Source organism: Tiliqua scincoides, chromosome 2, assembly GCF_035046505.1.
Source record: "Tiliqua scincoides isolate rTilSci1 chromosome 2, rTilSci1.hap2, whole genome shotgun sequence".
Lineage (NCBI taxonomy): Eukaryota > Metazoa > Chordata > Lepidosauria > Squamata > Scincidae > Tiliqua > Tiliqua scincoides.
In genome coordinates, this window is record NC_089822.1 from 185,477,712 (window position 1) to 185,497,144 (window position 19,433).

Sequence of the window (19,433 nt, forward strand, 5' to 3'; positions counted from 1 at the left end):
ACAATAGTGCCTAACAAAGAGTGAATTATCCACAAGAAAAATAAGTCAGCAAACTAAACTTGAAGTGTTCATTGATTTATGAAACACTTATTTCTTGTCATCAGTCATCAACTGCAGTTATTTCTAAATTATGGTAGAACTATGTAGTACACATATAACCTATTTATCCACGAATTTTTCACCCATGGTTGTATCTCAACGTGATGAGAAGGACCCTTTAAATTAAAGGAAAACAGTCATTTAACAATAGTCTTGTTAATGTGAGAAAGGGCAGCCAGCTGACAATTCATCAATCATTCTCTCTCCAGGCACTTAGAACAGCTTCACTCTGAGGCAAGCGATTCTTCCCTTCCCCCTGAGCATGTGAAAGAATGCTAAATGGCACTGATTATCACCGCTTCCATTCCTCCTCCCCCCCCCCCCGGTGCTGTGGCTCTTGGTGAAGGGAGGGATTGCTGTAAACAGCGAACTACCATATTTTTCGCTCCATTTTTCGCTCCATAAGATGCACTCCCCCCCAAAAGTGGGGGGGGGGAAGTGTGTGCGTCTTATGGAGCGAATACTGGGGGCAAGGTCCGCACCGGGGGCAAGGTCCTCATTTGCACAGACGCCACAGGGGGAGGGCAGGCGGAGAACAAAGGGGGCAAGGTCCGCACCGGGGGCAAGGTCCTCATTTGCGCAGGCGCCACAGGGGGAGGGCAGGCTTACTTTAAAAGTAAGTTTTCCTCCTCTAAAAACTAGGTGCGTCTTATGGTCAGGTGCGTCTTATGGAGCAAAAAATACAGTAATAACCCAGTCCTATCGAGGACTGGGCTGCTGGCTAGAGCATATTGTGACAATGGAAGACTTTCCACTTTCTTCCCTAACTTCCCTTTCTCCCTGGAAGCCTCCTGATCTGCCCCCCTCACTGGATACTTCTTCTTGACACAGCTGCAGTGGCGGGAGGGAAAAAGGATAGGACTGGGCTCCAAGTCCCATCACTTTGTCTGAACAAGAGTATTGGACCTCTGCTTATATGCAATATTTTATCCATTTCAATGGAAATAATTTACATTATCTACTGTTGTGTTTTTAAATTAGACATTCCAGATCAAGTAATAAGAGTCTTCAAAGCTGACCAACAGAGCTGTTACATTATCATCAGCAAAGACACTACAGCAAAAGAAGTCGTAAGCCATGCAGTGCATGAATTCAATTTGACAGGAGCACCAGATACCTACTCACTTTGTGAAGTTTCTGTCAGTCCTGAAGGAGTTATAAAGCAAAGAAGGCTTCCTGATCAGTTCTCAAAGTTAGCAGACAGAATTCAGCTCAATGGGAGGCCAGTACAGTATAATTATTTTCATTTTAATAGTAAGAAAATGCCATAGAAAAAAGGTGGCTGTCATTTCTGATGGGAGAACAAAGGTCTTTATTGCCTTTGTTATGAGGCAGTATAGAACTAATATGATAACACTTCTAAGATTTACATAAGAATTGAAATGTATCACAATCTCAATATACTAAAGATGATAATGAATTATGGAGCTGCTGATAAAGATGGTGATTATTTGTGGATGGTCAAGCCTTTTATATAGATAAGTTGTATTTTAAAAAAAACTGGTGACTAATTAATAATATTTCAGTACAAAGCTGTGGTTGCAATGTTATTTTTTTCTCTTAAGTGCAACTGATCCAGAACTGTTTAGTTCTTATCAGCTATGTTGCCCCCATTCTGAATGTGAATTTAAAAGACATAAAATGTTTTTTTAATTATGCCATTAGGTATTACCTGAAAAATAATATGGAAACAGAGACACTATGCTCAGATGAAGATGCTCAAGAATTGCTCAGAGAGAGCCAGATTTCCCTTCTGCAACTCAGCACCATTGAGGTGGCTACTCAGTTATCAATGAGAGACTTTGAATTATTTCGGAATATTGAGCCTACTGAATATATTGATGACCTATATAAGCTTGAGTCTAAAATGGGAAATGCTAACTTGAAGCAGTTTGAAGATGTTATTAACCAAGAAACATTTTGGGTTGCTACAGAAACTTTATCAGAGCCAAATCAGCTTAAAAGGATGAAGATCATAAAACATTTCATTAAAATTGCTCTCCACTGTCGAGAGTGCAAGAACTTCAACTCTATGTTTGCTGTTATAAGGTAGAACATTTTCTTTTGACACAGTAGAACTTGACTGTTTTCATCTAGATTAAATTTACATTTGGAATTGATTAGTATCGATGAATAGTTTCCGTTTTTTAAATAAGAGTCCTGTGACTCTTGAAAGACAGGTCTCAATGTCAGAAGGTAAGGAGTAGTTATTGGCATAACTGGCATGTGCTTGCTGGCTTACTCATATGTAATCCATGTAATAATGCATAAATTAAAGCTTAGAAATATATGTAAGAATATAGGTCCAATTATTTAGACTTATAAGGTGTAGGAATGTCTCCATATTTATAGGCATTGTATTCCTGCCCTAAGCAAAGGGTTGGAATTGATAACCTTCCAGACTTCGCTTAGTTCTATTTTTTGAAGTAATGGCAAGCAGACCAGCTGTTCTGGTCAATTTAAAAAACATGTATTTGAAGTATAATTGTAGGATTTATAGGCTAGGATCCAGCTAATCAGAATACCTATTTTGCCTATAGACAGACTAGTAGCAATTTAGCCCAACCCCACTGAAGCATTCAGTTTCAGAAAAAAGCTCTTTTCATGTCATTCACCCTACAGTATTTTGCTCATGGGTTATAGATGGCAAACTGGCTTGTTACCAAGTCGATCAGGATATTAATTTGGGACAGGAGCATTTCTTCTCCCTTTAAATAAAATGGGAAGACATGTCAAATCTTATATCCAACTCAGAAAAGAGTCCAGTTTCTCCTTAAAAATAGTGTGTGAGTCTGATCCTATAAAGTTATGGTTTGTTCTTTTTTCAGACAGTTAACATCTCTGCAAAATTTTATTCTTGCTAGTTTAAAATAAATAATTGGGGATTCATTAGTAGTGATTAGGCTTGTTTGAGCTCATTTTCATTTGGCAGGGGATATTTATACATACAAGGCTGGTACAGATGGTCTGGTGGTAGTCAGCATTATGTCAGCATTGACATTAACCTCAGCTAATTGGAGCTTTTTCTGGAACCAGGATCCCGAGTTAAACTGGGTGCTGGTTAGCCTCAAGTTTGGGTTATGTTGTTGGTGATATAAAACTTTATGAGGTTAAGACTGGTAGTGGGAAATTGCACTCTAGAATGGAAGGGAGTGCATATTCCCACAGCCTCTTCTCAGTTCAACCCAATGGTTAAGCAAAACCCTTTGTGCTAGTGAAAGTGCTCCAGAGAGCCATGATGTCTTCTGGAACAGCTTTTAAGGAAGCACCAAATGGAGGAATAATCTATAAACCCTCCTTCTGCACAAGCAAGAGAATAGTTATGTAAACCTTGTCAAAAATCATTCCAAGTGTCAGTAGTTAACAAATGCTGTATACTTTATTTGATAGCTGATAATGGAAAACTGGTCTTTTTCAGTGGTCTTAATCTGGCACCAGTAGCTCGACTCAGAGGTACATGGGAGAAATTGCCAAGCAAGTACGAAAAGCACCTTAGAGACCTTCAGGATCTCTTTGACCCATCTAGAAACATGGCCAAGTATCGCAACATCCTTAGTAGTCAGAGCATGCAGCCGCCAATCATTCCTCTCTTCCCTGTTGTCAAGAAAGACATCACATTTCTGCATGAAGGTAACTCTAGATATGGACAAGTAATGAGCCAATGTATTGAACTGCATTTTAATATGTTGTTGGTTTGTGCCACGGGACTGAGATTTACTGCAAAAGAGGAGCAACCTTTACAGTAGGTTTCCTGTGTTTAAGACTAATGTACATGTACAATGTAATGCACATTGTTACATTTGAAAGAGGCTTAATCTTTAGAAAAGAGACTTAAATTTTTTTTTAAATCTAAAAGGGAGTCTTCAAAATATTAAACTGTCCTCTGAATTGAAAAGTATTAAAACATCTTGGGCTCATTCATGGAAGCTGCACAAATGTTAAATGTGGATAAAGTTGGGTTAAGGGTAAGTCTGGACTTCAGAAGAATTAGAACAGTGATGAGGATAAAGTATTTGCTCCCTGATTTCTGGGGAGAACCAATTTTGAAAAGGTAATAACCTTGTTCCTATCATGGAAGTTGTTTCATGACCCTTTTTGTTCTTGAAAATCAAAAGTGAGCACAGTCCAATTGTTGCATTTCCTTCCTGTTGACAGCTGTCATTGTAAAACAATTGACTTAAGTAAAGTTAGCATTTCTACTGTGCATTGACTGGCATTTGTACTCTGCCTTATGTCTTATGGTGGTTTTGACAGGAGCTTGAATTTGAGACCTTTGACCATCTGATGACGCGTTGCAATATGTCAGAGAAATAGCCTGTCAGCCTTGAAAATTACTGAACCACTGCTTAAGAGTTGTGTTCTTTTGCATCTACTTTAATTATACAGGCAATGATTCTAAGGTGGATGGCTTGGTAAATTTTGAGAAACTCAGAATGATTGCCAAAGAGATTCGCCAGGTCATCAGAATGACTTCTGCTAATATGGATCCTGCTGTAATGTTCAGACAAAGGTATGGCATTTTAAAATGAAAATGGGGTTGGTTTTTTTAAAAAGAGGGATCAATATTATATGTTCATCTACATGTATATTTTTCATCTTTATTTCGTTGTTGGTTAACATTTTGTCATGTGAAAGTGAAGGTGAAATCAAGGTAGAGATCTTATTGATGCCAATACTTAAATGAAGATCCACAAGCTTATTCGGCTAATGCTATTTATGAGTTGTCGCCTCCTCCCCTCCCCCCCCCCCCAAAAAAGTTAACACACTGCATTTCTGTACCTGAAGTCTTAGCTTAGGACTCTCCATCTTATCTGGGATAGAAAATCATAGCAGAAAAAAGCAAAGCATATCTAAGTTAAAGGTTATAGATGCCCAAGTTTAATACTGAAAGTATTACCCAGCATATTTCTAAATTGGATCTGTCTTGATTAAATTCACTTGTTATAAGATTTATGACAGGCTGCAACAAATACTTAATTTGACATTGTCCTTGAGGCAGATTTCAGCCATCTATATAAAGCTCTGTAATCTGACCAGAGAAGGTAAAAGAAAAGATTTTGACAACATTCTACCTGTAAATTTAACTGGAACCCCTCCTCCAAGTGTTTTAAAGTTCAATCCTCTTGTGTGTTCTTTTCATGCCCACTTTGTATTGTAACAAGTTTTGTGTCTGTGTTCCATTGAAAAACTTGTGTTTTGAGAAGTGTTTTTGCCTGATTGAAATTTTTCATTTCTCTTCTTCCCTGTCTACATCCTTTTCCTTTCTGACTTTCAACTGTGATTTTTTCCCCTTTTGCTTTTCTTTTTAAATACATGCTTCATTGTATATGGCTCTTGCTTACAGGAAGAAGAGGTGGAGGAGTTTGGGGTAAGTGTAGTGATTAATGCAACTAAGTCTACAAAAGTAAAAGGTTATGTAAATCTTAACATGCTGCATCTTTATTAGTGCATGCACTGGAAACAGCATGCATTCTATTAACCCTGCAATAGTGGCTTTTAAACTATTTCTGTACTTAAAGGAAAACAGGCACATGAGGATTCTTGTCAAATTCAGACCTTAAAACAAGGAATAGAGCTTGTATTAGGGAAGAAAACCGTGAGGATTAGATCTTATCAAAACAAAAATGACAGGCAACAGGTACTGATTTTGTTAACTTCCAAGCAAATTGAAATTAATACAACTTAAACTCATTTTTTTATTCTCCGCCAACTCTTCTGAATTTTGCCTATGTTTCCAACATCTGTTGATGTGTTCTTTCCCACCTCCAATAACTGAGGAATGCAAACATTATTATTATTAACAGTATTTATATACCGCTTTTCAACTAAAAGTTCACAAAGCGGTTTACAGAGAAAAATCAAATAACTAAATGGCTCCCTGTCCCAAAAGGGCTCACAATCTAAAAAGATGCAAAGGAATACCAGCAGACAGCCACTAGAACAGACAGTGCCGGGGTGAGGTGGGCCAGTTACTCTCCCCCTGCTAAAAAAGGAGCACCCACTTGAAAAAGTGCCTCTTACCCAGTTAGCAGGGGTTGAAACATGATTTCAAACCATAGATTTCTTTGGGAATTGCTACTGCATTGATCAAATTCATCATCTAGGACTAGAGGAGGAGATGAAAGGGCCTGATGCGCACATGTAAGCTGCTAGATGGTGTTTGTGGCTGATTGACCCTCTCAGTCAACATTGAGAGGCTTCTATTTATTCTGTGTAGCGGGGGCATAGTTGCGCTGAGCAGTCTTCTGCCAGAGAGCTTGGCTGCTACTCATGCCAGAGCATGTTCAGAGGAAATGGCAAGTTGATATCGCTCACGTGACTTGGAGAATGTGACTAGAGCAAGGCTCCAAAAATCTAAATTGATGAAATGCAGGATATCTATATCCCATCTTATTCTGATGTATAAAATACAACTATAGCTATGTAGCTTCACCTACAACTTTCCGAATACCAAGTTGCTAGATGCTGCAGTTTGCGTAATAGAGTGCATAAGCTTCTTGCTGTTGCCTTCCTGAGTGTATTGATTTGTCAAGATACAGATTTACAATTTGTTTCTGTTAGAATAAAAATAAAATTTCTTTGGTGAATTCCATAATTTGTAGTAGTTCAGATCTTCTAGATAAACACCTCATCTTATGGTTTGGTTGTTTTGCTATCGACACAGTGGTTCTTTCCTTCCTGTTGGCAATAGGCTGGCTGTAATGTTGGCAGGGGACTAGAAGACCACATGGAGATTTTTGAATAACTATTTTTCTTATTACGGGAACATCTGGAATGCCTCAGTTTTGGAAAAATCATATCTTATTTTTTGATATTCTTTTACAAACTTTGATCACTCCCGAACCCATCAGGAGCCCATGTGGCCAATGCTGTGGAACATTAGATTTTAGCCAGGACATATAGCTATATACCCCATAGTCTGTCGCCCCAGCCCAAAGTTTTGCATGTACTCCCATGCTGCTACTTCATGCATGAGGGGTCACTTTAACTTTATTAAGCTGATCACAGGAAGGAGTACATGCACTGATTGGCTTCTTCTGTCAAAATGAACAGGGAAGCCATTCCAAACAGGAAAGGGGTGCGTGTGCATGCATGTGCTCTCGTTGGAGTTCTGCTGCCCGCTGGACCGTGTGGCTGGTTCAGAGTGATTGTGTATGCATGTGGCTTTCTGAGATATTCATGCTGTCTGTGTTGTTCTTTGCCATGGCAATGCTGAAGAGAGGAAAAACTTGTCTGTCATTGTTGTGATACTAAGCCAGATCTTATCGAGGAGCTTTGCGGTTTGTAGAGTAGTTAACTTGAGATTGTTTTACTTAACAACATGGTTTGGATTTCTAATGTTAATGGGGGGGTGTGTGACAAAGAATGAATATTTTTCTGGACTCTCAGATTCAGAAGGTAATGAAGGACTTACAGCGCAATCCTATACAGGTTTACTCAGAAGTAAATTCCATTATGTTCAGTGGGATTCACTCCCAGGAAAGTGTGTAAAGGATTGCAGCATTCCACTCATTGCTTTCTTCCTTCTGAAATACTGAAAATTTTTTATTTAGAAAAATAAAAGGAACAGGAACTACCATAAAAAACACTAAGAGAGCTTTCAGTTGGAACGAAGTTAAAAACTAAAGCTAATATCCAGATCTATAGGATTCCATAAACCCAAAGCTGTAACATCTTGAATGCTATCAGTTACATAACTTGTCTTTTCATCTCGTGTTTTGTGGTTGTTTATAGTCCTGGAACATTCCCTTGTTCTATCTGTCTTTCTGCAACTTTTAGTGATCTGAATTCAACAAATTAAAGGGATTGGTCCTCATGATGTTGTGAGTTAGTATTATCTAAACCTACTGTGTTTTTTATGTTCCTTTTGTTCTCTCAGTAAGTCTTTCTCCTTCTATCTCAAATTCTTCCTTTTGAAATCTTGCTGCATCTCTTGTACAGTGTAGATACCTCAGAGCATGACAGCTGGGGCTTTGGTTATGCCTTTCACTGATCTATTGCAGAGCTGAATTCATTTGTTCCACCATTTAGAAATGTTCTCCATATACATAGGTAGAATGCTTTTTTAAAGAACAGTGTTTTTCCTGGGATGCTTTAGCAAGTTTTTCTTCTCCAATGTTTTGTAGATTTTTTTCTTAAAGTTGAATGCTCAAGCATCCCAGAATGAAATTATACAACTAGACTCTAGTCCAAACTTGCTTGCTTGCTGGTGCTTCTAATATCAGCTCCCTAGAATTAGATCATAATTGAAATTGAGCGGTATGCAAGATTCATCATAGTTAACAACAAAAGTGTAGGCAAGTGCCTTTAAGTATATGTGGAATTTTAGCTTCTCTCCTTAGAAAAGTAGCCGCCAGCAGCAAACCTTTTCCATTCTGGTCTACTAACTATTGTCTTGTTAGGGACTTTTCCATGTCTAGGATAGAACCTGGCATTTCACTATAGTGTTTCCATTCCTCTATATCTCAGTATTTCCTTTCTTTCCTCATTTCTTTTTCATCTTCTCTGTGTTTCAGTGGCTCAAATCCTACATTTTTTTCTGTTCCCTCCCTGCCCTATTGCATTGAGGGACAGGCATAGTAAATCCCTCTCCTCTCTCATTCTTCTGTACAGAAATTTCTGGAAACTAAGCTCAATAATTTCTCCTTGCTTTGCTCATGTATGTTACACAATAATGCCAAAGTACTTTAAATTCAGAGGGTTTTGGGGTGTCATGAAGATGGGGTTTTGTATATGTTAGCTTGGTATTATGCTCTTTTTTCCTGGCTGTATTCTGGGGGGAAAAATGCCCTAGCTAGCATTGAATATGTGGCTTTTATTGAACCATTAATACATTTTTATGTTCATACTCTTGTTGCAATAAATACAAATCAACTGACAATCAGTCATTCCCGTTATTGTTGGTGTGTCCTCCACTCACCCCCCTAACAATGCTGGGTTTAGAGGGTGTTTGTCAGGCTATCCCAAGTTTGTTAAAGTGGTTCAGAATGAGGATCAGAAGACCCACCACTCAAGCTTGGCACAGAGTTCATCAAATTGGGAACCTACAGTTTAAATTGGGAAAGATTAATTCTGTCTTTGGCCTCTCATAAAACAGGAGGAAAATCTGGTGTTTGGAAGTTCAGAGTTAAGATAATAAAATTTCCTTTTATTGAATTGAAGAACTTGTCCAATTTGATCAGAACTTGTTTATTTTTCTTATAATTGCCATGTTTGAAAAACAATGTGGTGAGAGGAAGTTTGTAATTGTTGAATACCAAAAGACCCTTGTGAGGATTGATTATTCCATATCTATTTTCAAAACATCATGTTCCCATTCTACAAATGCTGATCCCAGTCCCCAGAGTGACTCCCATGCTTGTTAGGTGGGTAGTTTTGTTTTCACTTTGTTACCAGGAATGGGATCCACCGAACTAGCAATGTTTAAAATGTAGTTCATTATTCAAATTGGAACCTGTGGAATGAAAACTTAAACAAAAGCATCCGGCAGCACACATGAGTCTTTCACACACAAATCTCTTGATTACATGAACATAAGAAGAGCCCCGCTGGATCAGGCCAAAGGCCATCTAGTCCAGCTTCCTGTATCTCCCAGTGGCTCACCAAATGCTTCAGGGAACACACTAAAAAACAGACACAACCTGCATCTGGCAATCAGAGGCAGCCTACCTCTATCACATATCTACCATGACTTGTAACCCATGATGAACTTTTCTTCCAGAAATTTGTCCAATCCACTCTTAAAGTCATCTAGGCAAGATGCTTGTGAAACAAATTATAGCAGCTCCTAGTAAAGTTTGAGATTCATGTCTTTTGTAGACTTGCCTTAGAATTTTTTTAACAGCACGCTGCAGTCTTCTGAAGTAAATAGGAAAGTAGTTTCTCATGGTGTCATGAGCAAAAGTGGAATGACTGGATTAAAAATGATAAAGCTGAAATGTGCTTATGGAAGGTATTTTATCCAGATGATAAAATGAACACAGTTAGATTCTCCTTGTATTTGTATGCCAGATGTTGTATTTTACCTCCACTTTTTCCCCAAAGTGTTTTGGAAAACTCAGTGAAAGATTATTTAGTAGTATTTGGTAGTCATCTTGCCCATGTGTTTATTTAGCCCTTTGCTCTTCCTTTTTGGGATGCCTTGGATCAAACAGGGAAGCTTAAAACCTGCTTTCTCTTCCCCTTCTTTGACCAACTTGAAGAGATTTTCCCACTTGAGAACTCGGCCAATCCCTCTTTGCTCCTCAGCGCCGTCTTCCAATTACTCCAAGTACTCCAATTACTCCTTCCAATTACTCCTAGGGCCCTAGTCAATCTTACGAGTGACTGACACTTCAAAATGGACAGGCCCCACAGCAGTGCTATACCAGTGGGACCATTTTTCCTGCTTCCTTATGGGAGAACTTGGTAGTCTCCAGGAGCTCATTCCCCTTTCCCCAGAATGGAACCACTGAACTCCACAAGTAGTTCCATTTGCCATGCTACAAGTTCTGAAATCAACTTACTTAAACAGAACTAAATTGACTGCTCCTGGGCAATTAATTTTGTTGGGCAATTCAACTCTTAAAACTGGGTTGTCAGTACAAGTCTGAGTGACCTTATTTGGTCTGTGAGGGGGCGCACATGTAGTATTTTGCCAAGTTCTTAATCATTACACACTTTTTTTAATTATTCTTTTTCAGACATATTAACCTTGTTACCAGTTTTACCACTTTCTTTAAAGCAGATGTTTTTAACACTACCCATCACTTTTTAACTTGACATTGGCATGCGCTTTTCATGGAAACATGTTTGTTAATCTGCTTCAATATATACTGCTTAGTTTCCTTGCTAGGAAGGTGAAGCTGAGACTTAACTGCTCGGACGTCTTATTTTTCAGATCACTGAGCCAGGGCAGCACAAACTCAAACCTGTTGGACGTTCAGGGTGGCGCTCACAAGAAACGTGCCCGGCGAAGCTCCCTTTTAAATGCCAAAAAATTGTATGAGGATGCTCAGATGGCCAGAAAAGTCAAGCAATACCTGTCCAATCTGAATGTGGAAATGGATGAGGAAAAGTTCCAAATAATGTCACTTCAGTGCGAACCTGCATATAGCACTTGTAAGTAAGACAAGCAATCAGGCTAGTCGTGGAATGGGCTCTGATAGCATGTGGTGTTAAGCTGAAAGAATGTCGAATTCTTTACATATATGTTTATGGTAAAATATGCCTTCATTTTCAGAACTGTTGTAGTGCAAGATGAAGCTTCCTGCAGGATGTAGTTCAGGATAAGTGTATCCTGTAGTTAAATATCCATTAAAAAATTAAGCAACTTGGACCCTTACTTCAATTTCATGGGTAGAACTCTAGTTCATTCATGAAACAGGGCTTTTGTCCCTTCTCTGCAGTCCCCAAGGTTCATCTGAAAATTCTTCTGTGGGTTGGGAGCTCCTCTGGAATGTAGACATGTGGCATGGGGGCTGAAGGAGGAAGCCCTGAAAAATAGGAACAATTAATCTTTGAATCTATACCTTGAAGCAGATATTGGGAAAACAGTTGTGATGTATATCTGGTATCTATTTGGGTGTTTGTTAACTTTGTACAAACATGAATGATAGATCTGATATTTTGCCTTCAGTTGTTAATCTTTGCACATAGTACAGCAAGCTAATTTAAAAAAAAATCTTATAGTGTATTACATCTATTTTTTTGCTAAGTTAGTACTTTACAAAATTAATGGATCATAAAGGTAACATAGTGTGGATGGCAAGAATGTGAAAGACCAAAATACCGTTTCAAAATCCAATAGCTGGAAGTGCAGGGTAAGCTCATTATTTCATTATTATGTAAGGTGAGAGAACAAAGGAAGTATGCCCAGGTATGGTATTTTATGAAACATTTTGAGTACATTACAATTTAAAGAGGCTATTGCAAAACAAGTATAAAATAGGATTCTTTAATGTATATCAGGGGTGCCCAAACCCTGGGCACATGTGGCCCTCGAGGCCTCTCAATGTGGCCCTCAGGGAGCCGCCAGTCTCCAATGAGCCTCCGGCCCTCCGGAGATTTGTTGGAGCCCGCACTGGCCTGACGCAACTGGTCTCAGCATGAAGGCAACTGTTTGACCTTTTTCATGAGCTGTGGGATGAGGGCTTCCTACACTGCTTGCTGTTTCACATCTGTGATGCAGTAGAAGCAACAAAGGAAAGGCTAGCTTTGCTTTGTGCAAGACCTTTTATAGGCCTTGAGCTATTGCAAGACCTTCATTCATTCATATAAATTCATCTTTAATATATTCATTTATGTAAACTTATGTAAATTTATTCAAATTTTAAATGTAAATTAATTCTTTTTTCCCCTGACCCCCCGACACAGTGTCAGAGAGACGATGTAGCCCTCTTGCCAAAAACTTTGGACACCCCTGATGTATATTATAGACTGGTAAATTACTGATTTTTAAAAAGTGAAAATATAATGCATTAATAATACTGCATAAATATTAATTCCCCTTTTGCCCCCCCAAAAAAGAAGAGAAACTTTGGAGAACATATTAAACCAGTGATTCCCAAATTGTGGGTTTTGACCCACCAGTGGGTCACGAGGCCATTTTTGGTGGATCATGAAAAGTTTTGGAATATTAAAAAAAAAAAAAACCTTTGTAAGCACCCTTGCCTGGTTTGTAGAAGAAAATCATTAGCTGGAATGCTAACCTGTGGTATGAGATAATCTTCATACCCCCAAATTAAAATGTCCCATTTTTTTAGTAATTGACATGCCATATATCGTGTGTGAACCCAGTTTCAGTCTATTTTGTCTGACCTGGAAGTCCCAAACTGCATATCTTGCTCTCTAGCCTTCTGGGTATCTGGAATGACTGTAAAAGTTTAGGGGAATAGTCATAGAATTCTGTTTCTAGGGAGAATCAAATGTCCACATACACGTTCTATATGCAAAGTCTCCAGTAGCCTTTGCAGCACAAGACCCTGATTTTTATTTCTAGACCTCTCTCTCTTTTGGGGTGGTCTAGTGGGGTGCAATAAATTGTCATTCTAAAAAGTGGGTCGGTACTAATTAGTATGGGAAGCACTGTAGTAAATGATTGTTTCAAGCAGTTAGTCAAGAGATGAACTTATGTGATGATACATAACAATATTTGCAGTATGGATAAATGAAAATTCTTACAGTGGACGAACTGATAGATGGAAGAGTGTATTATTTTCTTCTTCCATAAGCCATCACTGAGCTACATGGATCAATGTTCTAACTCATTATAAGGTAGTTTCCTAAATAGCACACATTCAAATATGAAATTTAAATGAATGGTTTGTTTTTTTAACTTAAAACATCATTTTGCATAGATGACTGTAGTACAAATTCTATGAGATTGTTTTTAAATTTATTTAATCCACTTATAGAGTCTTTCAGTGGTTTATCATGTCTCTCGCATACTTTCCTTCAACGTAACAGAAACTTGCTTTTTGCTGAATCAACAGTTTTATTTGTTTGCATGTGTAAAAAATCAGCCTCTTTGAAAAATTTCTTGCCGTAAACAGCAAGTGCATATCTAGTCCACTTACCACTGAAAGAAATGCATAGTGGTGATTGCACACAGTAGCCTTTGTCATGCTTCTCTGTGTTGCTGATGACCATAAGTTCATGCTTATGTCATGTTCTGCTTCATAAGAAAAGCCCCGCTGGGTCAGGCCATAGGCCAGGGGTGTCAAATATAAGGCCCGGGGGCCGGATGTGGCCCCTGAAAACTTTTTACCTGGTCCTCAGGCTCTCTTTTTCTGAGCAGTGCTGTGGTGTTGCTGCTAAAAGGGCAGCCCACATGAAAACTGGGCTGTCCTATACCTTGAAATATGATCAAGATTTGCATATTTTCTTTTCTGTCATTTGCAGCTAATGAGTTCCTAAGTGAGAAAAAGTGCTTATTTTCTGTTATGACCTGTTTAATGACATCACTTCTGGCCCTCAGCAGGCATCATGAATGCTGTTCGGCCCTCGGTATGAAACAAGTTTGACACCCCTGCCATAGGCTCATCTAGTCCAGCTTCTTGTATCTCACAGTGACCCACTAGATGCCTCAGGGAGCACACAAGACAAAAAGATACCTGAATCCTGGTGTCCTCCCTTGCATTCTGAGGTATCCTACTTCTGAAATCTAAAATCTACTTCATAAGCATGTGGGAGCTGCACTTAATCACCCTTCTTATTGGTTCCATAGTTGTTGTGAATGATCAGGTAGCAGCAGATTTAACAAAACTGAGCATCATGATGAGAATGGAAGCAGTATAACTTCTGCTATGAGTTAAGTGTGTCACTTAGTGGAAAGCTAGGCACCTTTTTGAGGAACACTGATAGAGTTTTCAAGGTGCACCTCACTTGGTAACCAGATCAGCGTGTTGTAGTTTTTAAAAAATATTTATATACCTTTCAGCCAAATAGTTCCCAAAGCTCTGAATAATACTGATTTGGAAATCTCAATTGAAAAGCATTCTGTCAGGAAAGAATATATTGACCCTTTCCCTGCTGAATTCAGGGGCCATTTCATACTCATGATTCTGAAGTGCAATAAAATTCAACATTATTTGGTTCTTTTTCTTCACAGTGACAAAAAATTTAAGTGAGAGGCGAGGTGGAAAAGCATCAGAAATGTCTCCGATGCCATTGAGGTCAGCTGGTCAAACTGCCAAAGCCCATCTTCATCAGCCAAATCGAATGAGTCAGGTTCTTCAAGTTCCAGCTGTTAATTTGTACCCCATTCGGAAAAAAGCATCTGCGAAAGATCATGTGACTTTCAGTGAGTATCTGGGTTACAGCATTCACTACTTCAATCTAATTTGTCTAAACCGCTAGTTTAGGAGGGCAACTTTTAGCATCTCAAACTTGACTTCCATTTCAAGATCATCCTGTGTAAACAACACATTTTATTTTCTTCAATCCTGAAGCACCATATTGTTTGGCATTTTCGTGGCTAATGGGTTGTTTTTTGCCTACTGTTCCTGATAGGATTAGCCAGAAATAGTTTATGCAATATTTGATTGAAGATTTAGGGGAAGAGAAATGTGTCTCAAGTGATGCTGTCGCAATTTCCCAATGGCCTGTTGGTAACCCTGTAGTGACTTTAAAATTTAACAGATAGAGAAATGTCCTGTATGACAGTGCATTCTAGGTACAGCTTCCTCTGCTTGTCTTTGCTTCAAATCCTCACTGGCCTTCTGAGGCAGCAGAGAGACCACTGGACCTGGGTTCTAAGTAAGCAGAACTGATGTAGGGAAGGGAATCAGGGAGTAGGCAGATGATTGGAGCAAGGCAACTATGTGCTGTCTATTTGTATAGAGATTTGGAAAATCAGCTCTTGTAATAAATACTAAGCCATTTCAAGTGAGCCAAATTCTCAGGTATTGCGTGAAATGGACATTGAAAATTGATTGCATCGATTTCTTTGTCCAATATTAGTTTTTTAAAACTATCAGGAAGATTCACAGATACTGTGTTTTTTATTGCCATGCTTTCAAATTGACAGAAGGCATGAGGAACACTTCATAATGAGCAATACAGCTCAGGATTATGTTAGCTCATCAGTTCTGAAATCTCCATCTTTGTAATGTAAAAATACTGCCACAGATGGAAATCTTTTATAGGTACACTACCACCTAGCTTCTCATTTTCAACAGAGACCCTCATTTGTTTCTGTTACATAACTTGCAAGTTCTGTTGAATCCATATGAACAAGAGGAGGGTTATTCCAGACCCTACTTCCAGTATCTTTTGGAGCACTTTCAGGCACTATGTATTTCACATAAATGAAAGCTATAATACCATACTATTTTCCATATTGAACACCAGCATTCACCTGAATGAAGCGTGGGTCATTTCTGAAAATTGCCTGCCAGTTTCAGTCCTTAATCCCTTGTTGTTTCCTTGTTTCCCAGAATGTGGGTTACTGGGATACCATGTGATGTGTATTGCTACAGAGGAAGGTTGTGAAGAACTGGCAAACAAATTTATGAGATAAAACGGATGAATTCAGTACAAGGATTCTGGTTCAAGAGGACATCTTATCCTTTTCTCGGGCACTTGTGCTCTATAGTATTTGCCTTGGTCTTTGGGGTCCATGCCCATCACAATAGAATGGAAGTAATACACTCCTACAGGAAGTTGTACACTTAAATTGGCTGGACTCCAGGAAAATTTAGTTAGGAGTGGGATAGATTTTGATCTCTCCCCAGCAACAGAAAGCTATGTGTGCAATCGCTGCCTAGCTCTAGTCTATGACGTTTATTCCTAAACAAACTTATCTTTAGGGGAGTTGCAGGGCAGTATACATTCTCTTCCCGTTCAATCTGGCTTTTGGTTGACTTGTTTTAAGTTCCACCCATGCTGTGGTGGAGCTTAGAGTGCATAAATGAATAGCTGAACAGCTGTGACTTATGGTCATAGTACAGTTCCCTTACAGAATGTTTAACCTCAGGACAATGGAAGGTACCTGTGGTAAGAATTCCCAGCTTAAATAGTGTACATGTATAAACATTATTTTCTTTTTGTCACTTTCATAGGTGCAGGTTCTCCTCAGAAGTCAGTGAGTTTGTCTGAAGAAGTAAATAGCAAAAAACAGGCAGACGATAATATATCCATGGCATCTTCTTTGCATTCCAGTCCTCCTGCTTCTCCTCAGGGTTCTCCACGCAAAGGTAGGAGTGACCACATGTCAGTCTGTATAATACACCAGAGCAGTGTTTCTCAAACTGTGGGTTGGGATCCTCTAGATGGGTCGTGAACCAATTTCAGGTGGGCCCCCATTCATTTCAATATTTTATTTATAATGTATTAGACTTGATGCTACCATGGCATGTAACTGTTTTTGGGGAAATGTTACAGACCTGTACTTTTAACAAGCTGCTATGTATAATTTTTTAACAATAATAGTCAGTGGGAATCAATCCTGGGTAAGTGTGGGTAGGATTGCAGCCTAGGATTGTTAAAAATTTTCCTGCTTGATGATGTCATTTCTGGTAATGATATCACTTCTAATGGCTCCTGACAGATTCTCATTCTAAAAAGTGGGTCCTTATGCTAAATGTGTGAGAACCACAGCACCAGAGCATTGCATTCAGGTTTCTTAGTTAATATTCCACAATAAACGCAGAGATGTATAAAGGACATACTTGTTTCATGGAGTCAAGGAAAATTAATGCAAAAGGTTCCTGTTCCTGAACATGTTTTAGGACAGCTTTTACTGTTGTTAGTTCTTTTCTAGTCACCATGGGTTGTATCCAAAGAAAATTAATTCTGATGGCCATTGAAGTAAATAAAATAAGTTAGATGTGTGTAACTTAAGTCCCGTTAATGTCAATGGTACTTAGTCAGAATTCACTTTCTTTAAAAACACAGCCTAATATTTATATTTGATGTCTGACCTTGGACTTTGGGGCAATTCATAATTGCTGCTTTTTAATGCCTCGGATAGCCAAGAGGTTGAACTTTTCTTGTTAGAGGGATAAACTTTCCATGGGCAAGGTACAAGAGTAATAGTAGGACTCTGTTTTTATATATGTTCATTTTTAACATTTTTAAATGGGTATTTGACAATTCTTGTTCCATTGAGGTTGCCAAAAGCTTATCTCGCTAGTATTCTTCTCCATAAACATGTGATTTTTGTTAACTTCCATGTAACTACATGAGAATTGCTTTGTCTCTTAGTTAATTTCATTTGTTTGACTTGCTTTTTAGTTTTTTCTCTTTCTTTTATGAACTGCCTTATTTTGATACAGGTAGCATTTACTCCATTTTGTGTTAGTATCTCATTACAGAACCAAAGTTAGATGATCTGCTCTCCACCTAATTAAACATCTACATTTCTGTCACTATTTGCTGAACTGCAAGTTATATTCCCTTTTGTACTGCATTCAAATGCAACATTACATTGATTTTTTTTTTTAAGGAGCACTCCTTTTACTGTCACTGTGTTATTACCTTTTTGTGTTCCTTTCTTTTTAGGTGGTAACCTCCAGCGGTCTGATAACTGCAATCAGATTAATTTGTCTGGCTCTTCCTCATCACTTGCTAGTGAAACGAGCAACAAGAACAGTGGACAACGCAGTTATGGAATAGGTGGGGCTTATTTGCAAAAGAAAATTCAGCAGATGACTAGCAGGAGAGCAGAAAGATCAGTCAGTACTGAACAAAGAGAAAGTGAAAATGCTAGAGACAAGGCAGAGACTTTATACCAGCCCAGGAAAAGGATGAGGTCCCCTTTTGGAAGATTCAGGGAAAGAAGTTCCTCAAGGGAAAGACCAGCTCTTGTGCCTGACATGGAGGCAGAACACATACCAGAGAGGGACAGAAGTGAAAAACAAAAGGACATAGAGAATAATGTGTTGCATATAACTAGTAGCCATGGAAACAGAAGCTCTCAAATCTGGTTATGTCCACAATTGAGGCAGAAAAGAAGGAAGACGATATGACTTGCCATTCAGCTGCCGTCAGACATAGTTATATATACTGTTTGTGTGTATTCCGATCTATAAAATATGCTCTCTGTTTATGCATATTGGTGACACTATTTCGCCCCCCCCCCATCCCCACATATGGGTACTAGCATAAAGGTCTTAAAGCTGGCTGCGCAGGAAAACTTTGCTTGTAAGCTAACCAGCCTGTTCTGCTTACAGTGACTTAGGACCATTGGTTTCTGTTTTTTAGAGATAAATCCCTAGGTCAGTTTCAGCAGCAGACTTCCCTCTTTCCACAGCTATGTACATGCTTTACAGGTTCTGTGCAAAGGATGAAAAAGCTGCATTTCTCTCTAGTCCACATTTTCTAATGTAAATATCGGTTCTCATGTTCTAGTTTTTCCTCTTAAGATCCAATTCACCCATGCAAATTGGACTGGGACTTGATAATGTAGCCACATGGAGGTGGCTTTCTGTGACAGGCCTCTTGTGCAGAGCAGCTCTGCATCCTTTTGAAGCTACTCCATGCAGATGATTCTGCAGTTTGCACTCTTGTGGTAAAATAAGCACAATTACATCAGTGGTCTTCCCATATATGGGTGTGCCATGTAGGCTATTCCATTTGGTTGCATTTCAAGTGGCAAGTATCATTTCCATTTAGGAATGAGAGCCTTGCAGCTTCATTCTATGCGCTTTTGGAATTGAGTGTCCCACCGTCCTTTGTGGGACTTTCTTTGAAGGAAATGCGCATAAAATTGCAACCTCTGTGTGTGTGTGTGTGTGTGTGTGTGTGTGTGTGTGTGTGTGTGTGTGTTGAAAGTGCTCACCTGGTTTTGAATATGCAAATACATGGTTGTGCTTTCCAGGTTTCCAATTTTAATTTTAAGCAATACATTATTT

The 19,433-nt window shown here is 38.8% G+C and overlaps 1 protein-coding gene across 4 annotated transcripts in view; it reads left to right on the top strand.

Annotated features, from left to right (window-relative positions):
* RAPGEF6 (Rap guanine nucleotide exchange factor 6) overlaps nucleotides 1–19,433 on the top strand; it is a 176,745-nt gene that overhangs the window by 138,201 nt on the left and 19,111 nt on the right. For 2 of the 4 annotated variants that reach the window (XM_066616335.1, XM_066616336.1), the window contains 9 exons: nucleotides 1,081–1,321; nucleotides 1,765–2,148; nucleotides 3,518–3,729; nucleotides 4,486–4,609; nucleotides 5,444–5,467; nucleotides 10,979–11,199; nucleotides 14,690–14,881; nucleotides 16,641–16,775; nucleotides 18,082–18,195. In XM_066616335.1, the coding sequence (XP_066472432.1) occupies nucleotides 1,081–1,321; nucleotides 1,765–2,148; nucleotides 3,518–3,729; nucleotides 4,486–4,609; nucleotides 5,444–5,467; nucleotides 10,979–11,199; nucleotides 14,690–14,881; nucleotides 16,641–16,775; nucleotides 18,082–18,195 (1,647 nt within the window). The remainder of the gene's footprint in view (nucleotides 1–1,080; nucleotides 1,322–1,764; nucleotides 2,149–3,517; nucleotides 3,730–4,485; nucleotides 4,610–5,443; nucleotides 5,468–10,978; nucleotides 11,200–14,689; nucleotides 14,882–16,640; nucleotides 16,776–18,081; nucleotides 18,196–19,433) is intronic. The other 2 variants (XM_066616337.1, XM_066616338.1) reach the window with 1 other exon arrangement.